The 22,381-nt window shown below is 40.5% G+C and overlaps 1 protein-coding gene across 1 annotated transcript in view; it reads left to right on the top strand.

Moving 5' to 3' along the window:
- Window positions 1-1,805: 1,805 nt before the first annotated feature.
- NPFFR1 (neuropeptide FF receptor 1) overlaps window positions 1,806-22,381 on the top strand; it is a 537,435-nt gene continuing 516,859 nt past the window's right edge. The window contains exon 1 of the mRNA XM_077454428.1: window positions 1,806-2,351. Within this exon, the coding sequence (XP_077310554.1) occupies window positions 2,345-2,351 (7 nt within the window). The 5' untranslated portion in view covers window positions 1,806-2,344. The remainder of the gene's footprint in view (window positions 2,352-22,381) is intronic.

The following is a 22,381-nucleotide window of genomic DNA, read 5'->3' as shown; positions in this document are numbered from 1 at the left end:
AGCTCCTACATGAAAAAAATATTAAACGCATCTTTTTTTCTGCAAAAATATGTGCATTTAACAGTTTTTTTAAAAAGGTGAACATATCCTTTAAAATGTCACTTGGGTGAATAGCCCCATTTTAAAACAATAGCAGGGAATCAAGTTCTTAGCTGCAAATTCATATTATGCTAACTTAGCATACCAGGGAGCATGTCCAAGTGTACAATATGAGTAGGCTCATTCTCTCACAGCTCCACTAGGACACTACAATTATTTTTCAGTCCTGCCCTATAGTAAAGAGATTTCTCTTTGTCCCTCTTGCTTCTATCTCAGGAGATCCAGCTGTAATATTTAATCTGTGGATAGGATGCCAGAGGAAGCAGCTACCAGACCACATAAGCAAAGCTGTGAGACTGGGGAGAAATAGTGCCTGCTCGACAGGACCCTCAGCTTCGCCTACCTTCACACTGACGAATTGGAACCCACGTCTCTAAGGCACTTAAAGCAGTACACATATCTCACTCTGCATATATATAGAGTAACTGGATGAAATAAGGGTGGACTTCAGTAGTCTCTGTGCTGGCATGCAGAAACTCTGAGATAAAGTGGCATCTGTGGAAAGGCGAGTTACGGAGGTGGGGGATACTGTGCAACCACTTCTAGGCAAAAGCTCTAAGTTAAAATTTCAGAGGAAAAGGCTGACTTTCTGGAAAACAGGCTGCATTGCAATACGTTAGACTAGTTGGTTTCACTGAAAAAGGGGAGGTAAATAATCTGCTTTATTGCTTTAAGCACTAATATCTCATGGAGTTTGGTAGTAACAACCTATTCTCTTGTTTTGTGCCCACAGGATCCTTGCCTAGCCTCCTCCTCTGGTTTTTCCCACCATTTTTTATTATGATCCAGCTCTTAAACTACAGGAGCTGGGTCAGAGACAGGGGACCAGTAAAAATTAACAATACTATGGTCTCCCACTACTCTACTACATGCAAGTGAGAAAATGAAGCACCCAGTCCCAGGCAATTAAACACAAGGTACACTCCACATGGTGGCACAGTAGCTTAGCACCTTAGACTTTGCAGCACTGGGGTCCATTGTTTGGCCAGGACAATATCTGCACAGAGTTTGCAAGTTCTCCCTGTGTTTGTGTGGGTTTCCCTCAGGTACTTTATGTACTTTGGTTTCCTCCCACACTGCAGAGATATCTAAGGTTAAATGACTCCTGTTTAAATTGACCCTAGTATGTGTACACAAATTGGCCATGGTATTAACACGTTCCGCGTGTCAGTCCAAAGCCGAGCTAAAATGAACGATAACATTAGGTGCACAAAGTGGCAAAGCTACATAATTCGGGTTCAAATGATGAGAAAAGTCTAAAGACTAAAGTTACAAAAGATCTGCAGCAAAAAATCAATCATTATAAGCAAAATGAGATGAATGCTAACATTCCTAAATCTAACTGTGTAGAAGAGATAGTTAGCTCTATCAGTTACCAGTTTTTGTATATGAATCCCTTAATAGCTTAGCATTAGGGAACTGATGAAAACATACATTTAACTTAAGGGTTTTACATCCTGTATCTTAAAGTACACCTATATGGAGGGTTTAGCTGCCTGTGTAGGGGAAAGGGGGATAAGAGCCAAAGCCCCCCGGCGAATGTGTATTGTTGGTATCCATAGCAATAGGAAACACAGTAGCAATCAGTCTGCAGACCCCAGCCTCTATAGGGAGGTAGCAATGTGCTCTGCATTGACGTTGGTGAGTCAGAGTCTAATGAAGGGAGGAAATTCGGAGCTGTGAATAAGATGGGGAGGAGAAACCTCAGCCATAAACCACTCGCTACTGTCAGTATCTCTGTCTATAAACAGGCAGGTACAGCATCCTAAGGCTGCATATAAGCTTTCTTCACAGTTGCTCTCATCTCTACCTACTGAGCACACAGCTTGCCTTGTGGATTTAATCCAGATATCTCTTAGCTGGAAAAATGACTGCTATTGTCATTAAATAAGTGATGGGTTAATCAAAAAGAAATATTGTAACTGCCATGTTTTGTTTAATTTCTTATTTACATGCCAGAAACTTTAAAATTATTGGAAATCCATATTGTATTTAGTCCAACTGCTCTCATTGCTAATAATCCATACATTTAGTTCCTGGAGCAAGGTTACTGCAGAGTGCAGACAAGGGAATATTTGGATATGTTGTTTTGCAGTGGAACAGCTAAAGGATCTTTGGGGCAATCTGGATGTTATATGGGTATCTGCAGTAACTGCAGATGATCTAGAAACAAGGACCTGGACAGGGAAGCTTTCTTCTAATCCACACCAGCCTGAAGACACCATCGGTTGGGTTTAGAGGCACAATGGAAGGTAAGTACAATAGTACTGATTTTGTTCTATACACACCTCTGATCATAATGTACAAATGTCTTTGAAGTGTAACTGGACTATTGGAAACTCTAGGAACTGTTATTTAAATAAAAAACATGCATTATTGTCTCAGTGGGGCTGGCAAGGACTAACAACAGAATTTTTGGTATATACATTTTTTTTATTTATTATAAGAGCATGTTTTTGTTTTTTATGGCAATTGTTAGAGCACATCAGAGCTGTTCTAGGGATGACAGCACATTTACAGCACTAGCTGTGATGGTACTCACACATTTTTAACTTAGAGATCTATAAACTAAACAAAAATTGAATTAAAGCAACTGAAGTTATTAGTATAATTAGTTATTAGTGTATGTAATAAATTAATACACAAGTGTTATCTGCCATTCATAGTTTGGATTTCATCAGTACACCGTTCAACCTGTTGCGTTCTCGATACAGTTTCATGGAGCGCACTAATAATTCTACAGTACAAAAGAAAGAGTTTGCTTGCCCTGTTAAAATATTTGAGAACTCAAAAAGGCAAATTTACCAATACAATTCAAAAGACAACACTATGCAGTAACCTAACCAGATACTGCTCAATGTAATAGAAGCTGATATCAGATTTACTACTTAGGTGACAACACAGCATTGCTTTTACACCATTAAACAAGCCCAATACTGTTTTGAAAACTATTGGACTCAATAGCATGTGTACATTGCTCACACACTGCAATAACACTACTAGATAACAAAATTCCTCCTCTAATTCATTACTCTTAGGGCCAGTTCACACCATAGAAACGCAGTCCAGATGCGTTTCTGCATGCGTGTTTTTGATGCGTTCCAGTGTGTTTTTGGTGCGTTTTTAATGCAGTCCAGTGCATTTTCCCCCTCTTTTTTTGACCATGAATAAGGTCATGTGTGTTCCAATGCACTTTTTGTGCTTTTAGGTGCGTTCCGGTGCATTCCGGTGCATTCCAGTGTGTTTTTGATGCGTTTGACATTTTCCATTACAGTGCAGGAAAAATGCATAATGTTCTATTTTTTTTTCTGGAATTGGAACGCACTGGAACTGCAAGCACTGGTGTGAACTATGCCATTGAAAACCATATAACCTACTTCCCATGCGGTTTTGATGCAGTCAAAAAATGCTCTGTATGTGGTGTGAACTGGCTCTTACCCCTTTAACACATTTAACCCCTTCATGCCTAAGCCTTATTCCGACACTTGTTGCTTAAAATCAGTATTTTTTGCTAGAAAATTTCTTAGAATCCCCAAACACTATATATATATATATATATATATATATATATATATATATATATATATCATTGCAATATTTTATGTCCCACTGTATTTGGTCTCTCAAATGCAATCTTTTTGGAAAAAATACACTTTCGTGTAAAAAAAAAACAGTATAGTTAGCCCAATTTTTAAATAGATTAAATAGATACCTAACATGTCATGCTTTAAAACTAACTGTGCACACACATGAAATGGCAAAAAACTACGGTACTTAAAAATCTCCATAGGTGATACTTTAAAAATTTCTACAGGTTACCAGTTTAGATTTACAGAGGAGGTCTTACACTAGAATTATTGCTCTTTCTCTAAAAATTGCTGCGATATCTCACATGTTTAGTTTGAACACTTTTTTCATTTGGGGGCACAACTTATGTATGTGTTCTGTTCTGTTCACTTCGTATTTAAAAAAAAAATAATTATGTTTACACTGTCCCTTAAATGTTTTATTTATTTTTTATCACTTTTATTGCTGTCAACACTTGTGACAGTAATAGGCAGTGACAGATACTCTTTATGGAGGGATTTGGGGTCTATAAGACTTCAAATCCCTCCTTTGAACTTAAAGTGGAGGTCCATCCTACGCTGCAAAAATGAAAAGCCGGCAGCTACATATACTGCAGCTGCTGGCTTTTAATAATAGGACACTTACCTGTCCTGGAGTCGAGCGATGTGGGCACCGCAGCTGATGTTTCCATCAGCTGTCGGGTGCTGCCACCGCCATTGCGGGTAAGGGAACGTGGCAGTGTAGCCTTACAGCTTCATGCCGGGAACCATGCTGCTCATGCGGGAGGCTTGGCTCCTCTCTCCTACTGGCCCGGCAGCAGAGGAAGGTGGAGGGGGGAGGAGAGAGTCCCAGCGGTGACGTCAAAGGTTGTGGCCCAGACTCCCGGAAGTGGTATTAGGATACCTCTCAAAGACAGGTATCCGCTCCCCCTCTGAAAGGGGCTAAATGTCGCTTGGGCCTCCCGGTGGGACAGTAGAGCCCGGGTGAGCTGTGGAAGATGGCGGGGGGGGGGGGTCTTCCCTTCCCACTGCTTGTAATAACAGCCTTGTGGCTGATTAGCCACGTTGATTGTTACTACAAGAAAGCCAAACGTTAGCTCCAAAAAATTGTACTAGTGTGATGCCTGCAGCAGAAGGCATCATCCCGGTACAATCCCTTGAACCCGAGGGCTGCATATTTGCGTTACATCGGCGTCAAGGGGTTAAATCACAGAGTGAGTTTAATATTGTAAAATAGCAAGCAATATGTCTGTAACAGGTAGTCTGTGCACAGGAAATCCCTTTGCCGTGTTCTGAACTGCAGTGACAAAGGGATAAACAACAATACTTTCCTGTATTAATTCTAAACATTTTCAAGTTTAAGTACATTTAGAAAGATTTGGATTGTTTGTTAAGCATCACAACGAACAGAAGCGAATAACTAATCTCCAAATTAAGCAGATAAATGTGTAAAAAGAGATAAACTATGATAAAATTCAATATTTATTGACAAATATACATAGTGCATAACATAGAATCAGAGAGAGATTATCTGCTTTGTCTTTCTCTGAGCGCACTATGGAAGTAGAACATTAAAGAATACTGACTAATGCCTCAAGCATATTTATTGATTCATTCACACTATTCACTGCTAAAATGGAACTGAAACAAAAATGAAAAACACTACCCCTACTAATATAGAAGATTATCCTAGAAGAAAACACCAGCACAGGAGATAATAGCCCCAACTAAGTGATTTTATATTAAGCTAACCTGGAAGCAGCACTTAAAGGGAAACGCAGATATCTTTGGGAAGTGTATTTTTTACTTATTACTGGAAAATGTACTTTATATTTATTTTGAATAACAACAGTTTACTTGATGTTTCCTTTTTTCATTTGGGTATTGCACAACAGATTTGTAGGTTCTGTCCCCTTAGTGAGTATGTGTCAGACTGAGCATTTAGCATCCTTCCTATTGTTTTCATCCATTCTGCGTTTACTCATAGATTGCAATTTGAGAAAGGGATATAAGCTACATTCATTGTATTGCAGTACTAAGCTGGAACTCTAACGCCGCGTACACACGATCAGAAATTCGGCCAGCAAAAGACTGATGAGAGCTTTTATTCGGAAAATTTTGGCCAGCAAAAAGATTGAGAGCATGTTCTCAATTTTTCGGTCGGAAAAAGTTCCTATCTGAAAATGCGTTCGTGTGTATGCAATTCCGACGCGCAAAAAACGTATGCATACTCAGAGTCGACTACGAGACATATGCTATTGGCTACTGGCTATTGAACTTCCTTTTTCTAGTCCTTTCATACGTGTTGTACGTCACTGCGTTCTTGATGGTCAGAATTTGGTGTGACCATGTGTATGCAAGACAGCTTGAGCGAAATCCCATCGGAATTCCGTCGGGAAAACCATCAGAGCTTTTTCCGACCAAAATTCCGATCGTGTGTACACAGCATAACTTACATATGATGAGGAAATATGGCTGTCCAGTAAATATATTTAACAAATATAACAAAACTATAGATGTAAAAGAAACATACTGTAAGTTTATTTACATTATATGATAATTATATCATATATAGATGTACAGCTAAGAAGGGCTATAGAAGTACTAGGTTTCCTTTAGCTCAGTTAAATATTATATGAACTATGAAAATGTAGGGACTTTATGGGATTATAAGCTGTACAAGAAGGTTAATCACTGAACATTTTTAACTTACTATAACACAGAAATTACAGCTCCAGGGTACCACTGCAAGAGCTATATTTCAGCTTGATGGCAAAGATTATATGCTATGGTAGAAAATACAGTACATCTATGTAAATATTGTATGTGAAATGCATAGTTAAATATATTTGCAGTATTAGAAAACATTATTACAACCCATATCTTGTCTAGATCATTAAAACACAGAGTACTTTAAAGGGTTAGGTCACGTTTAATTATAGTAAAAAGAAACTCCATATACTGTAAAGTTTTCTTCCATTTTTCAAATGATCCTTACTTTTGAAGCTGCTTTTACCACAAGCTTCCCCTCTCCATGCTGCTTAGATGGCAAGATGCTTGACCACTGAATGCATTACCCCAGCGCCTCATTAACAAGCACCCAGTTCGGTTTGCCTAACCACACCGGCACATTTTGCTCTCTCTCTCTCTTACTCACATAACACTGAGCGGACCGTGCATGCATGGTTAGGCAAGATGAGTACCGTTCACTTGGCTGCAGATCACTTGCTCAGGTACCTCTGCCTCATCAGGTGTGGTCTCCCTGAGCTGAAGAAGGGAAAGAAGCCAAGGAACTTATCTTCGCTAGGCATGTCCAGGAACCCAAGGAGTTGTGGAAAATTAGTTAAAGGGGCCTGTGTCTACACCTGAACATAGTGAGTAAATGGGCACTCTGCTATACTACACCTCACTTGAACTTGCTGTTCCTGGCAAGTTTGCACACCATTTATATTTATCCTGTGCAAAGTGTACAGGGTTCTCCCGAATAAATCTTTCACAATGGGAGCATAGACATGAGTTAAGTGTCCATTAGTCTATAATATTGTCAGGATCCATGTCTTTGTCTGTAAGCTTTAGAGATAATGGGGGCAGAGCAGGAAGCAATGACTGATATACCTCTGTTGACAGAGAAGTTCGTGGCTTACAAATATGCACAGGTTTTTCTAAAACCCACTTATGGGTCTTTCTGTGGGCTTCTATGGGTTTGAGAAGTTAATGGTTTAGATGTGTTCTTTTTTTAGGGGGGCAGTTCCTTTTCTCTGGATATTGCAGGCTGACTGACCTGGAATGGGCTGTCATAGGACAACTCCAGTAAATTTTCCCCATGGTGCGTGAAATTTTCCTTGCTTGTGTACACAACTACATTGGACTAGAACTCTGTCCCCAGAGCTTGACGGTAAAATTGTGATGCTTCCTACTCTCTTTGCTTCCCCCATAACCAGTTTATAACTAACTGTGGAGCTTAAGACAGGTGTCTTTTTCATTTCTGCATTCAGGAAATCTGAGTGTGTTCAAGGTTTTATGCGTTCTTAGGTCTGTGGGGTCCTCAAGAGTATGACCAAACATAACATGCCAGGAAGGTTGGCCTGTCGAGGAATGTACTGTGTTGTTTGTATTTTCAGAGTACTTCAGCTATTGTAAGTACTGGGTCAATTAAATTTATTTAAAATTAGTTTATTGTCTCAGCGGTTCTATCACAGTGTAACGGAACCTCTCACATTCACCATTGTCTTCTGGGTGGTGCTGGGTATTGTACAACTTCCTAATGCATAGTGAGTGGCATAAGTTTTGTTAGAACATGTTTTCAAAACAGAGTCCCTGAGGTGAATGCATTGTCTGTGGACAGCCATAAGCAAGGTAGAAGTGTTTCCACGCCATCTGGGTAGTGGGCTCAGTGGTCAGATTTCAGGTAGGTATTGGCACCACAAACTTGGTAAAGCAGTCCACTATGACTAGAGCATGAGGGTATCCATTCTTGGGTATGTCGAGTTTAAGTCAATGGTCAGTACTTCCAGTGGGGCAGACATGTGCCCAGTCAGAGCTGGAATTCAGGCCTCAGCACCCGTTTGACACTAGACAGACCACACAATTTCAACAGATTTGTCCAATCAACTTGAACAGTTACACGGCTTGTCTTTTGCACTGGGTGAACTTTTTGTGGACATTCTGGTGTCCCACTTTTATGTGGTCAGAGAACCTGCTAGGTCATTGATGAATCATGGGGGAATATTATTCTCTGGTACAGTATACCATCCAATGAGATGGTACCATTCACTCAGCATTTTGTTTGTTGTTGGTTGCTATCTCTTCAGCTTCTTCATCTAAATCTTGGTAAGGCTTGGCTAGAGTGTACAGGGATATGGCATATGCCCCTTTGTTGATTTTTCCAGGGTGATAATGTAAGAATTAAAACTTTGTTGGGTGAGCTGCCCAACGTTTTTGGGTTTGAGTTGTATACCATTCTGGTGCAGCTGGGCCAGCACCGCATCTAAATATGCACAAATAGTGCAGAAAATTGTCTAGATTGTCTACATTGTCTAGATAAACAAATAGTTATACCCTGCACTGCAGATGTGCTATCTAGACTACAGCTGCTGGGTATTATCCACCAGGGATATGTGAAAACTATAATTTCTTGAACACGGCAATATTTAAATAATGCTAGATAAAATCTACTTGAATAAAATCAAAATAAGAAAATAGTGACATACAAATGTATACAAGTGCTTCTGTGTACAATCGTAACCCCTTCATGGCAGAGGGCAAAACAAACGTTGATGCCAAAGCACAATTTTGCAACTTTGACATGTGTTAGTAAAACTGTATATATCATTGCAACTACTTTGTATATCCAGTTGCATAAAGTGCAGTTCACACATTTTACATATTTTTCACAAATATCTTTCAACCATAACCACTAATGACCAGAATCATTCATAAATTGGGCAAATGTTTATCTGCTATAACCTATAGTAACAAGCACAATTCATACAGTTGTACAAGTAATTGAATATAGATCCTAATATAGTGCAAATGTCTAACTGTGATAACCAACTGCAACCACAAATCAAGTAAAACTCCAATATTCTCCCAGGTGTCAAACAAGAGCATGACAGCTTCTCTGGTTAAACCCTCCAGAACAAATTAACCTTAAATAAAAAAGGACAGAAAGCACTTTTCACCGTTTATGGTAAGAAGACTCAAATCCTCTGCCTCTGGAACCCTCTATCACTCCTAAATCCTACACATTATTGCAGTAAAATAAGAAAAAGAAGACTCTCTATAGTGTAAAACCTAGCTCAGCTTAATGAATAGAAACAAACAAAAAAAAAAATTAAAATTTTCAGTGCTATTGCTAGCCCTAACTAATGTGCCTTATTTCCATTCTTCTTCCTTGGCCTCCCTGTGAGCTAGAAGTGTGAAGCCAAGCATGATGACATCACTGACTCTGTCCTAGGTGTTATGTCACTCCCTGACTTCCTCATGAGTGGTATTATGCCAAATATCACCTGCGGCCATGAGCTCATCAACAGCTTTCAATCAAATGCATGACATGTCAGGGCTCACCTTCTTCTTAAATGCTTTCTGGAACACTGTTTCTGGCAGGATAGTGGCTTTCAATCCAATATCAAAGAGACAATCTGTTAGCCGTCAAAGCATCCATGCACAAGAAGACAATCTTTAGCTCCTAGATGGAGAGTCATTCAACTTTGCTGCCCCACTGTTTCAGTCCTGGCAGTGGGGCATCTTTGTTGGGGTTGTATGTCTGGTAATGACCCAACCCAATTACCCCAGCATTTGCTTGCCCTGGCCACCTGTAAGACAGTTTTCACATTCTATAAGATTGGGCATCCCCTCTTTGTGTCTTCTGTCTGCACCTGAACTTAGATAACTCTGTTTCAAGCTGAGGCATCCATTCTGTCAATTTCTTGATAGAACCATCTATTCAGTTGCTTGTAGGTGCTAAAAAATCTCCCACTGATAATGGCCATAGAGGCATGCCTGCTCCTGAGATGCTATGACTGTTTCTAACAGTTTGTGGAACTTCAAATTAGGGTTGCCTCTTTATTTCTCTAGCAAGGTTTCTCTGACCTTTTTGGTCAATAGGCCATCTAAATAATTGTTCTTTCCGTCTTCCATCTGCATCACCCCAGCTGGGCTGTCCTACTTTGTCCCTTTTATTAGAGTATGGCTCTGCTGTTATGTCTTCCACTAGTGCATCAAGCATAGGCACGTGCATAGGGTGTGCCGGTTGTGCCTGGGCACATCCTAATAACCCTGTGCTACACAGATTGTTCCTGCTGCCCAAACTCCCTATGCCTCCCCAGTAGCACTTTCGGATTCCCTGCTCTCCTCTTTCACCGTCAGTCGCTGTGGGCACACAGGGATGTTCCAGGATGGAGAGAGAGGGAAGGGGCCAGTAAATATATAATTTAACAGCACCTTGTTTGAATGAATAAACACAGTGAGTGATCGGTACCATTCATAACTGAAGCATAGAGTCTCTCTGCGTGCAGTCATTTTGGAGAAACCATTTCTATTGCAAAAACCTTTAGTCCCTCTGTGAATCTTTTATGTTTCAAGGTAAAACAATGTGATCTAGAGAACCATTTAAAATAGAATACTTCTCAATGGTTGAGTAGTGTGACCTACAAATTACATGGACAGACAAGGCAATATAATAAATATTTGGATGAACAGTTTAGGAACCGTCAAAACCATTGGAAAATTGAAAAGATTGGATTTTATAGGCATACTTAAGGCTGTATTCACACCTGAGCAATTCCAGCTCATAAAACGCTCTTAAATAGCACAAATAAACACCTGAAAAATACCCAACAAGCAACATCCCATTCATTTCAATGGCACCTGTTCACATCTGAGCATTTTGTCACCTGAAGCAAAATGCCTGAAAAACACCTTAAGGTCAAAAAAGAGCATGAACTTCTTTGGGGCAGATTACAGGCGGTTTTCTGCTTTTTACATCGGTGACCTGTACAGAATCAAAAATGTGTCAAAAAACAATGTAAAAACACGTGACTTTGAAGCGCTCAGGTGTGAATGCAGCATAAAAGAGTTTACAATTTTGATTTATATATAGGCCAGAAAGAAACCTAAATATAGCAAGTATCACAATGAAATAAAACATACAGTAACCCGAATGGGCACAACACTACAATAATAGATCAGGGGTTAATAGAACCAGTTCAGAAATGTAGATTCTGTTTTTCAGAAGTTCAGAAGGCTTGCCCGACTAGTTAATATAAAGAGAGCTTCTTCTGGAGGTAAATAGGTCTAGTAGAGATGCAGAGAAAACAGAATAACTAAACTGTATGGTTATGCAGGCAAAGAGATTTTTTACTGATTATTACATATTTGAAAAAAAACACGTACTGTGTATACATATAAAAACAGGATTTTTTTTCAAAAAAGTAGGTTCAAGTAACTGTATGTGTTAATTAATTGGGATAATTGCTATATGTAGGTATCTTTCTGGCCTATCAGCATAGTCTATTAGGTCCAGTTGGACTCTGGGCCATTGTTTGGTCAATGAGACATGTTTAAGTCACTTTCACAGACTTACATTTTTTTTTTATCTGTCTATGTCTTTAATATTTTTCATGAATAACATTTGTAAACTCTTTTAAGTATGCCTAACTACCTGACTATGTAAAAGGACATGGCATAGTATACTCCGTTGTGCTGTCCACAGTGCCATCCTTTGGTGACAGTTTTTATGCAGTTTAGGAACTGGGTTATGGGGTATTCTCTACCAGTATTATCCTTAAAGCGGTAGTAAACCCGCTATTTTTTTTTTTTAACACCTGCAAAGCAAAAGGCATAATGAGCTAGTATGCACTGCATACTAGCTCATTATGAAATACTTACCTTAGAACGAGGCCCCGACATCTGGCACGATCCACGCCGAGGGAGCTGACATGCTCCCTCTGCGTTTCTTCCGGGTATCGCGGCTCCGGCGCTGTGAGTGGCCGGAACTGAGATATCGTCACTCCCGCGCATGCGCGCGGGAGATTTCATTCCGGCCGGCCGGACACTGCCGGATTTTCAGGCCGAGAATCCCCTCATGCGCATGCGCCGCTGCAGTCAGCGGCGCATACCGAGGGGAATATCTCCTAAACCGTAAAGGTTTAGGAGATATTTTTTTACCTACAGGTAAGCCTTATTATAGGCTTTCCTGTAGGTAAAAGTTAAAAAAAAGAGTATACAACCACTTTAAAGGATTTTTGTGAATGAGGGGTTAAAAACCCAGAACCAGTACAAAGTGGAAGGAAAATGAGTGCAACTAGAATAATTAAACAAGTGAAAGTTGGGGCGGAGCAGCACGTTGTAGAAAAGAAAAATGGATAAGTAAAAATCAATACTAAATTAATTAAACTGCGCTCCTTCCCTAATAAAGTGCAAACATGCAAAAGTGGTTTCAACTGCGCACCAACATGATAATATAATAATATGTGTATAAAAAGTCCAAACAGAAAATAAGTTCAGTAGTGCAAATAATGAATATTCAAACAATGTATCAAAGTCTTCAGACAATGTATCAACTTCTTCAGATGTTATACACAATCGTCAAATCCCTGCTGAACAGTGGGTAAATTTGACTGAAATATCTTCCACCATCACCTGTCACGCATCCTAGTCACCAGACTTCCATGACCCCTATTAGAGGTAGCCATAAAGCACATATGGATATATCCAGCAGGAATCGTGCACAATCCCAATGTTGATCCCAGCGTTTAGGGGTCATGAGGGGGCCATGAGGACGTTGGTGTGTACCAATGAAATCCTCCCACATATTTATCTGCAATTTTCTCTTCCCTACATCCCTTCAAAAGTGCAGAGTTGTGAAAAAATCCATCTGCATCTCTGAGGAGCAGAGAGGAGGGGGTGGAATGCGGCAGTTACAATATGTGAGAGCTGACTGGAGGAAAGGGGGATACAGAGCTGTGTTATGATCAGACAAGCTCAATGCTGAGCTCCCTCCCCCATCATACATTTATCTCTTGTGTTGGGCAAACTTCTCAGGCGTGAGACATGCTGATAACAGAGAAACAAAGCACCAGAGAGAAACGACACTCAGAGCTTTGGAGATAGATAAGTAAGCACTACAGATATACTGTATGTGCTTTGTTCAGACTTCATGACTGAGGTTTACAACCACTTTAAGTCCTTTCTCTTTTCACATTGAAAACATTTTAGGTCACTAAAAAAAAGTTCAGGACTCTTGGTGTTCTTAATTCTTTCCAAGCAAAATTTTCTCTGCTTTCTTAGAAAACAGTGTGCCATCCTTAAAAAGGGATATACTATTGATGAACTATGAGAAGCTTATTCACGATACGTAGAATTTCCATCACAAAATACTCCACCCAGTTATACTAAAAGCGGTTCTGCACACATTTTATTAACCTACTGCCATTGTGTTTGCCATAGTTCATAAATTTCCTAATGCCCCTTTGTTTTTATTTTAATTTATCCTACCTTTCGTTATTTGTAATTTTATCTTTTCATCCCCTACGGCTATGGGCGGTCTTTATGCAGGGATCGGCATCACTTCCGCTGAACCCCGCACTGTCTCCTGGGATCTCGTCCAAGTAATCCCAGGAGACATTGCGGCTAATACAGGCAAAATCTCGTGAGATTTCGAGGACAGCGGGAACGGGGTGGGAACTTTATACGACGCCGCCCGTTGTCCTGACAACATTCAGGAATTACACCGCTCGTAGCTGTAGCTACAGAGCATGCGCGGGAACCGACAAAGCATGCTGGTTCTGAACAAAGCAAAGAAGGAGGAAGTTATTGCTTGTGGGCTTCACATGCCCACAACTAAAATGACATCGGCCGATCATTAAGAATATAAATTTTAAGCAAAAACGGACATGCTTCAGTGAGAAATCAAAGAAAAGTAATATTTTTTCATTTAAAAACATACATTTTAAAGCGTAACCAGAAAAAAAAAATTTTCAGCAGTGCAGAACCGCTTTAAAATATGACACCACTGCTCAACTCAATAACAGCTTCTGATCTATTGAAATTTTTATAAAAGAAATTGGCATATTTTATTACAGAGTTTGAAATTAGCATCTTTGGTGCCTTCTGCCCTTGAGCTTTATTTAGAAAAGACCCAAACATCTGTAATAAAATAGCTCCAAGCAAAAAAAGGTTCCCAAACTAAGTCTTTTTAAATTTACTTAAAATATTTTTTTCGGAATAAGAAGTACATAACTTGCAGCTTCATAGACAATGAACAAAAACATTTTAAACATTTTAAAACATTTTAAAACGTTTTATGGATAACACTGGTCAAGATTACCTCATCACACAACTTTTAAATAGTTTATTCAAATATGTAACATATTTATGTTTGTATGCTGCACTACATGACCATTGAGAAGTTGTTTGCAGGTGAGCACTGCAGGCTTATTGACAATGGTTTTATAGTTCTGAGACACTTTACTTTGAAATTTAAAACATCCACTGACACAGGTTTTTGCAATTTAATAGACTTCTCCTAAACCCTCACGGTTTAGGAGATATTTACAATATACACTTGTGCCAATGTCTACGGCACATGCGCACTTTCGAAAGGGCACAATTGTGCCATTTCTAAAGGGACTGACTGGCGGCTTCCGTGTGCATGCGTAGGAGTTACGTCATGCGACTCCGGTCATTCACAGAGCCGGAGTCCGTGGCCCCAGAAGGAAGAGGGCTGAAAATTGATCCTTCCAGCCAGGGGAACAGCTGTGACATTGCAGGCTTTGTTTTACAGGTAAGTGACACATAATTGGCTACTAAGCGATGAATAGTAGCCCATTATGCTTTAACTTTGAAGGGAAATAAAGAGGAAGTAAAACCCATTTAATGCAAAGAGGTTCTGACAAGTATATAACCAGGAAAATTTTTGAAACTACACATTAAACACCATGACCCTATTTGGTCTAAATGAAGCGTTGGACATTGGGACCATACTATAAGCATGTGGTATAGCTATAGTCTTTTTATCTATGTATATATCCTATTCATACATATTGTTTATGTATATATAAATTCATCCATGTATACTGTTTTATAAGTCCATGTTTCATCTGAATAATAATATTTTAGGTTATATTTTTGGTTCTCTTCCTATAAGTCTTATACTGTTTACAATAATCTTCTTTTAAATAACACGTATACAGTCACTACTCTTATACTGTTGTCTTGCTTCATGCATCTGTTCCATTTATATATGTTCATTTTATATAGATTCTTATCTTGCATGTCCCTTCTTAATTTCTTATTTTATGTTTTAATACATCTAGTGTTACAATTTTGCTACATTTGTGTTACATTTCCAGTTTTCTATATTGTGTGACAGTAGCAAATTATTCTGCATTCATGTAGGTTTTATATCTCCACCTAGTGGATATGTGGCATTAATTCAGCCTCATTTGTGTCTATAGCAGTTCCACTAATATTCGAAGCCTGCCAGTATTATGTACTGTTTATACATATATATATATATATATATTTTTTTTTTTTTTTTTATGTGTATATGTTATATATTTAACATTTTGTGCGAGATTTATGTAATTTGGCATTCTTTTAATGACATCCCAAAAAAAATTTCCTCTATAAATATGAGCCTTTGAGTTTGTGGATAGCACACTATAAAGGTGCAAGAATAATGTGTCCATAGGAGCCTTGATAGCAGGTGGCTCTGAAAATGTATTGCCTGGAGGCCGCAGAGACGCTGGTGACTGATAGTCTCAGGTGGTTCTTCTACAGTCTACATCATGATCCCTTGTGATATAGGACGACTGAGCCTGGATTCTAGTCTGACTGCTGACCATATCTAGTTACTTTATCCAGTAAGCACCTATTCTGCACCTCTACCAGATTATTGTTTCCTCTGGTGACTATGATAAGCCTGCCCATTTTGGAACATTTGTGAGTGCATCATTTATTTGCATGTTCACAGTGTTATTACACTTAATGCTCTAATGGTGCACCTGACATCCTGTTCTTTTGTTTCGCACAGCTTTGGTTTATGCTACCAGTGTGGCATTATTACAGCTACACTTTTGCTTTGAGCAGAACTGGACCATCTACTGTTTACTTAGAAGTTGTTAGGGTCTTTTGCTACTACTGCTATTTTGGACATTGCATAAGGCTAGAAGACCCTGGAGTGGCTGGTGCTCATCTGGACTTTACCTTTAACCAGTGCATATAGCGGAATAGTTTCTCCCAATCTTTGCTTTCTGCCAATAAAATGGGTCCTATGGTCCCCTAATGTTACCACTTAGCTATATAGTTTAAGTGGTTTAAGTGGAGGTAACTTCAACTATACCAGCCCTCTCATCCTTCAAGAGTTTTATTGAGTTGATGTCAATCTGCCACACATTAGTAGGCTGCTGACATTCAATGTTTCTTTCATGTTTTCTGCAGTTGTAGCCTGTTGAGACAATACTGAAGCCACCATTGGGGTAAAGGAATCTGCTGCCACACTGGAGGTGGCTGGCAGAACCTGTGGGAAAAACAGGTACACAAATTTAGGGCAAGCACTGACATTTGTGGCATGGAGGAATGGAATTCAAAAGTGTTGTAGACGATCTATATGAATTCCACCAAGTGTGTCTTCATTGATCTCTGTGAAAAAAAATTGATAAATTAAAAAATACAAAATCAGGTGCTAAATTTCACACAATAGGAATATTTAACACATTTGTTAAATAAGGCATGTTTTTGGTGAATTGATAATACATGCAATATTTAACTCTTGCATTAAATTTACACGGAAATACATGCAATATGTAACTGTATCCCTCTGTCATTTAAAAAAAAAAAAAAACAAGCATCTATGCTGCCCAGATAATCTTCTTGAAAAATCCTCTGTATCCAACACCCCTGGGAGTGTGTGTTCCCAGCTCCACTGGTTTCATCCACTGGCCCTTATGTCACTACAGACATCCAACGCATCCAGAAGCATTCTGGACGATCATGATTTTTTAGCAAGCTTATCTGTTAAAGGATAAGTAATCATTAGTTATCTTTCTTTGAGAGCAGCACTTCTGCAGTAGTCTATCATAATAGTATCACTGTGGCTTAAAATACCGTACATAAAAGTGAGGTCACTAACCTGGCTGTGTTATGTGGTGTAAATCGTGGGTTGACTGGACTAAAATGCTTCAGCAAGTGAATGAAATCCCATATGTTTATTTCAGCATGCTATTTAGCTGTTTACCAAGAGGTCAGCTTTAAAGTAAACCTGTTACAAACCCAGGCAATTCAAACTAAAGTCTAAGCAACTAAATGTAACTAAATGTATATGCAAGTTCAAGCTCTACCTGTAAACGTAAGGGTTGGCCACCCTCCAAAGCCTTTTTATGGGTTAGGGAGGCTGCTAAGTTAGGGTTCAGCTAAAGCCAGATGTCTAGCAATTAGATCCTTGAATATTAAACTTGGCACAGTCAGAATCAGATATGGCTTTGCTTAGCAAATTCAGATAATAAGACAGCATACCAGTGTTTTTGTTTTCTCGCAGATATGATCAGTTTAGCGTATCTATTAAATCCTTTTGAACACAGTTATTATTTTCATTCCCTTTACACCTTGGGAGTTTTTATCTGCGGTGCCTTGCAAAAGTATTCACCCCCCTTGGCTTTTTACCTATTTTGTTACATTACAGCCTTTAGTTCAGTGTTTTTATTATCTGAATTGTATGTGATGGATCAGTACACAATAGTCTAAGTTGGTGAAGTAAAATTAGAAAAATATATACAGAAAACATTTTTTCAGAAAAAAAACACTGATAATAAGCATGTGCGTATGTGTTCACCCCCTTTGTTATGAAGCCCATAAAAAGCTCTGGTGCAACCAATTACCTTTAGAAATCACATAATTAGTGAAATGATGTCCACCTGTGTGCAATCTAAGTGGTACATGATCTGTCATTATATATACACACCTTTTTGAAAGGCCCCAGAGGCTGCAATACCTAAGCAAGAGGCACTACTAACCAAACACTGCCATGAAGACCAAGGAACTCTGCAAACAAGTAAGGGAAAATGTTGTTGAAAAGTACAAGTCAGGGTTAGGTTATTAAAAAAATATCCAAATCTTTAATGACCCCTAGGAGCATCATCAAATCTATCATAACTAAATGGAAAAAACATGGCACAACAGCAAACCTGCCAAGAGACGGCCGCACACCAAAACTCACGGCCTGGGCAAGTAGGGCATTAATCAGAGAGGCAGCACAAAGAACTAAGGTAACCCTGGAGGAGCTGCAGAGTTCCACAGCAGAGACTGGATTATCTTTACATAGGACAACAATAAACCGTACGCTCCATAGAGTTTGGCTTTATGGCAGAGTGGCCAGAAGAAAGCCATTACTTTCAGCAAAAAACAAAATGCCACGTTTTGAGTTTGCGAAAAGACATGTGGGAGACTCCCAAAATGTATGGAGGAAGGTGCTCTGGTCTAATGAGACTAGAATTTTACTTTTTGGCCATCAAAGAATACGCTAAGTCTGGCGCAAACCCAACACATCACATCACCCAAAGAACACCATCCTCAAAGTGATACATGGTGGTGGCAGCATCATGCTGTGGGGATGTTATTCAGCAGTTGGGACTGGGAAACTGGTTGGAGCTGAGGGAAAGATGAATGGTGCTAAATACAGGGATATTCTTGAGCAAAACCTGTACCACTCTGTGTGTGATTTGAGGCTAGGACAGAGGTTCACCTTCCAGCAGGACAATGGCTCCAAACACACTGCTAAAGCAACACTTGAGTGGTTTAAGGGGAAACATGGAAATGTGTTGGAATGGCCTAGTCAAAGCCCAGACCTCAATCCAATAGAAAATCTGTGGTCAGACTTAAAGATTGCTGTTCACAAGTGTAAACCACCCAACTTGAAGGAGCTGGAGCAGTTTTTGCAAGGAGGAATGAGCAAAAATCCCAATGGTAAGATGTGGCAAGCTCATAGAGACTTATCCAAAGTGACTTGTAGCTGTGATTGCCACAAAAGGTGGCTCTACAAAGTATTGACTTTAGGGGGGTGAATAGTTATACACATTTACCTTTTCTGTTATTTTGTCCTATTTGTTGTTTGCTTCACAATAAAAAAAAACAATCTTCAAAGATGTGAGCATGTTCTGTAAATTAAATGATGCAAATCCTCAAACAATCCATGTTAATTCCAGGTTGTGAAGCAACAAAACACGACAAATGCCAAGGGGGGGGGGGGGTGAATACTTTTGTGAGGCACAGTCATTTAAATGCAAATGGATGGCCTAGAAGGCATCTTCTGTTTTATAATTCCTAAATTTGATAACCGATGGCGCTGCTTTAAATCTGCTCGGTGATGTGCTGCTCAGATGGCTCATTCACTAGACCTTTATACTCCATTATGTTATTAGCTTTTCAGTGGCTCCAGCATGACAACTGAGTGTAGGTTTTCTGTGTTTGTGTTTATCTCTGTAAAAGTGGGCTTTTGAAATGTACTGTACCTCTGAGTTTGCATTCCTAGAACCAAACTGCTAAAAAGAATGTTGGATTTTAGGTGATCTTCTAGTCATCAGTTCAAATCAATGTAAGTTTAATTATCAGTGTAATATGTAGAATGGCTAAAAAGGGGATGACTGGGGCAAAGAGGTATTTGCCTTCCAGGGATGTACAATAAATAATTAATGGGCTGGTAGCCCCTTAGTAGGATACTTCAACCTTCAGTGCTCAATCAGACTGGGATATGCTGTTAGTATCTCTTCAGACCTGTGAGCCCACATCTGGAAGACAGAAGTGTTTTGATAATTCCTTTGTTTGGAGCTCTCAGATATTATGTGACAAAAAGCAAAGAGCTGCAATGTAAGTTAATGCTGGAAGAATGTAAAACTGCTCATTAAAGGAAGCAGAATGATAAAGATTATTTGTGACGATACATCATATTTTATATATTATTTCATGCAGGTAAGTCCATATCATTTTCACAGAGTAGCAACCATCTTATTCATCTCATAAAGTATTTTTGTTTACAATTCACCCCTTATTTTCTGATTTTTAACATATATATGTAAAAAGGTGCCTGTTCAGTAGTGATGGACGAACTTCCGACGGGACGTTTCGCGAACGCGAAATGCGAACGGACCCAAACGTTCGCGAAACCGACCGTTCGCCGCGGGCCCCATTGACTTCAATGGGAGGCGAACTTTGCAAACCTTCATGTCGAATTTGCGGCCACGTGGTAATTATTAGGGGGTAAAACGTAGTCCCACCATCTGGACAATGACATAATACATGTATGAGGTGAATTTGGGATCGATAACTACAAGCATTTTTATTTTATTTGGGAAATTGTTCTAACAATTCAGGACTATGGAGCTAATGAAGGCAATGGAGGAGAGGGAAGGTCAGGGACCAGGGTAGGCAAAGAAGAGGGTGCAGGAGATGATCACCAGCAGCGTGACATACCGGAATGACACATGCACCGTGATAGAGGCATCTGACAGCAGCACCGTAATACAGAGCACTGACAGCAGCACCGTGACATACAGCGCTGACAGCAGCACCGTGACATACAGCGCTGACAGCAGCACCGTGACATACAGCGCTGACAGCAGCACCGTGACATACAGCGCTGACAGCAGCACCGTGACATACAGCGCTGACAGCAGCACCGTGACATACAGCGCTGACAGCAGCACCGTGACATACAGCGCTGACAGCAGCACCGTGACATACAGCGCTGACAGCAGCACCGTGACATACAGCGCTGACAGCAGCACCGTGACATACAGCGCTGACAGCAGCACCGTGACATACAGCGCTGACAGCAGCACCGTGACATACAGCACTGACAGCAGCACCGTAAGCAGCCCCAGGAGGAAGTCAGCACAGCACAGGGATGGTGTGATCCCCTCATAATAAGAACCCCCAGGAGGAAGTCAGCACAGCACAGGGATAGTGTGATCCCTTCATAATAAGAACCCCCAGGAGGAAGTCAGCACAGCACAGGGATATCATAAGCAGCCCCAGTAGAAATATGACACCGCTCAACCTCTTCAAAGAGGAGGGTAGGGGCATATAGTACGGTGTGCTTTTTTGGGTCAAGGAAGTGAGCCAAATGAATTAAGAAGGTCTGTGTGCTTGATTAAAAAAATAGTTTATAGACATATACATGGTCTACTGGTCACATGTGTTGAATTCCTCCGAGATCCATGCCTCATTCATTTTTAGAAATGTGAGGTAGTTAACACTGTGGTGAGCTAGGCGAGTACGCTTATCGGTCACAATCCCCCCTGCTGCGCTGAACGTCCTTTCGGACAGGACACTGGATGAGGGGCAAGCCAACAGTTCGATTGCAAATTGGGCAAGCTCTGGCCAGAGGTCAAGCCTGCCCACCCAGTAGTCTAGGGGTTCATCACTCCTCAGAGCGTCCACATCGGCCGTTAACCCAATGTAGTCGGACACCTGACGGTCTAGGCGTTCCCTGATGCTGGATCCGGATGACACCTGTCGATGGGTCGGCTGAAAGAATGACCTCATATCCGAAGTCACCAACACATCTTCAAACCGGCCTCTTCTTGCAGGCGCTGTTGGATTGGTACCCGCAAATCCTTCTCTGGGAGTGGGAATTGCTCCTCTGCCAGCGCACGCAAAAGCAGAATGCAGCATTTCTCGAAGCAAGGCCTGGAAGTGCTGCATTCTGACAGCCCTCTGCGACGGCGGTAACATTTCCGCCATTTTGTGTTTGTACCGGGGGTCTAAGTACGTTGCCACCCAGTACTGGTCCTTGACCCTCATGCTTTTTATACGGGGGTCCCTATTAAAACACTGGAGCATGAAGGCCCCCATTTGCACTAAAGTGGAAGCGGTGTGGTGGCCTGGCTCCTGCTCATCATCCAGGATAATGTCGTCCTCTTCATTCTCCTCTCCCCATCCTCGCACAACAGGGATCCCAGAAAGGTTTAAAGCATGCTCTTCTTGCTCCTGCTCATCCGCCCCGGCACCATCCTCCTCTGACTCCTCATCAGACTCCTGTTGTTGACTTGTCTCAGATAGAGTAGCCCCCCCTGGGAATTCATCCAGCATTGCGACTTCCTCATCTTCCCGCTCCTGCTCCTCCACAGCCTGATCAATGACACGACGCAATGCACGCTCCAGAAAGAAGGCATAAGGTACCATGTCACTGATGGCGCCATGGCTGCGACTGACCAGTTTGG

Source organism: Lithobates pipiens, unplaced genomic scaffold (genome assembly GCF_037356315.1).
Source record: "Lithobates pipiens isolate NorthernLeopardFrog02 unplaced genomic scaffold, aLitPip1_a1.2 Scaffold_25, whole genome shotgun sequence".
Taxonomy (NCBI): Eukaryota; Metazoa; Chordata; class Amphibia; order Anura; family Ranidae; genus Lithobates; species Lithobates pipiens.
This window is presented reverse-complemented; position numbering and strand designations above follow the sequence as displayed.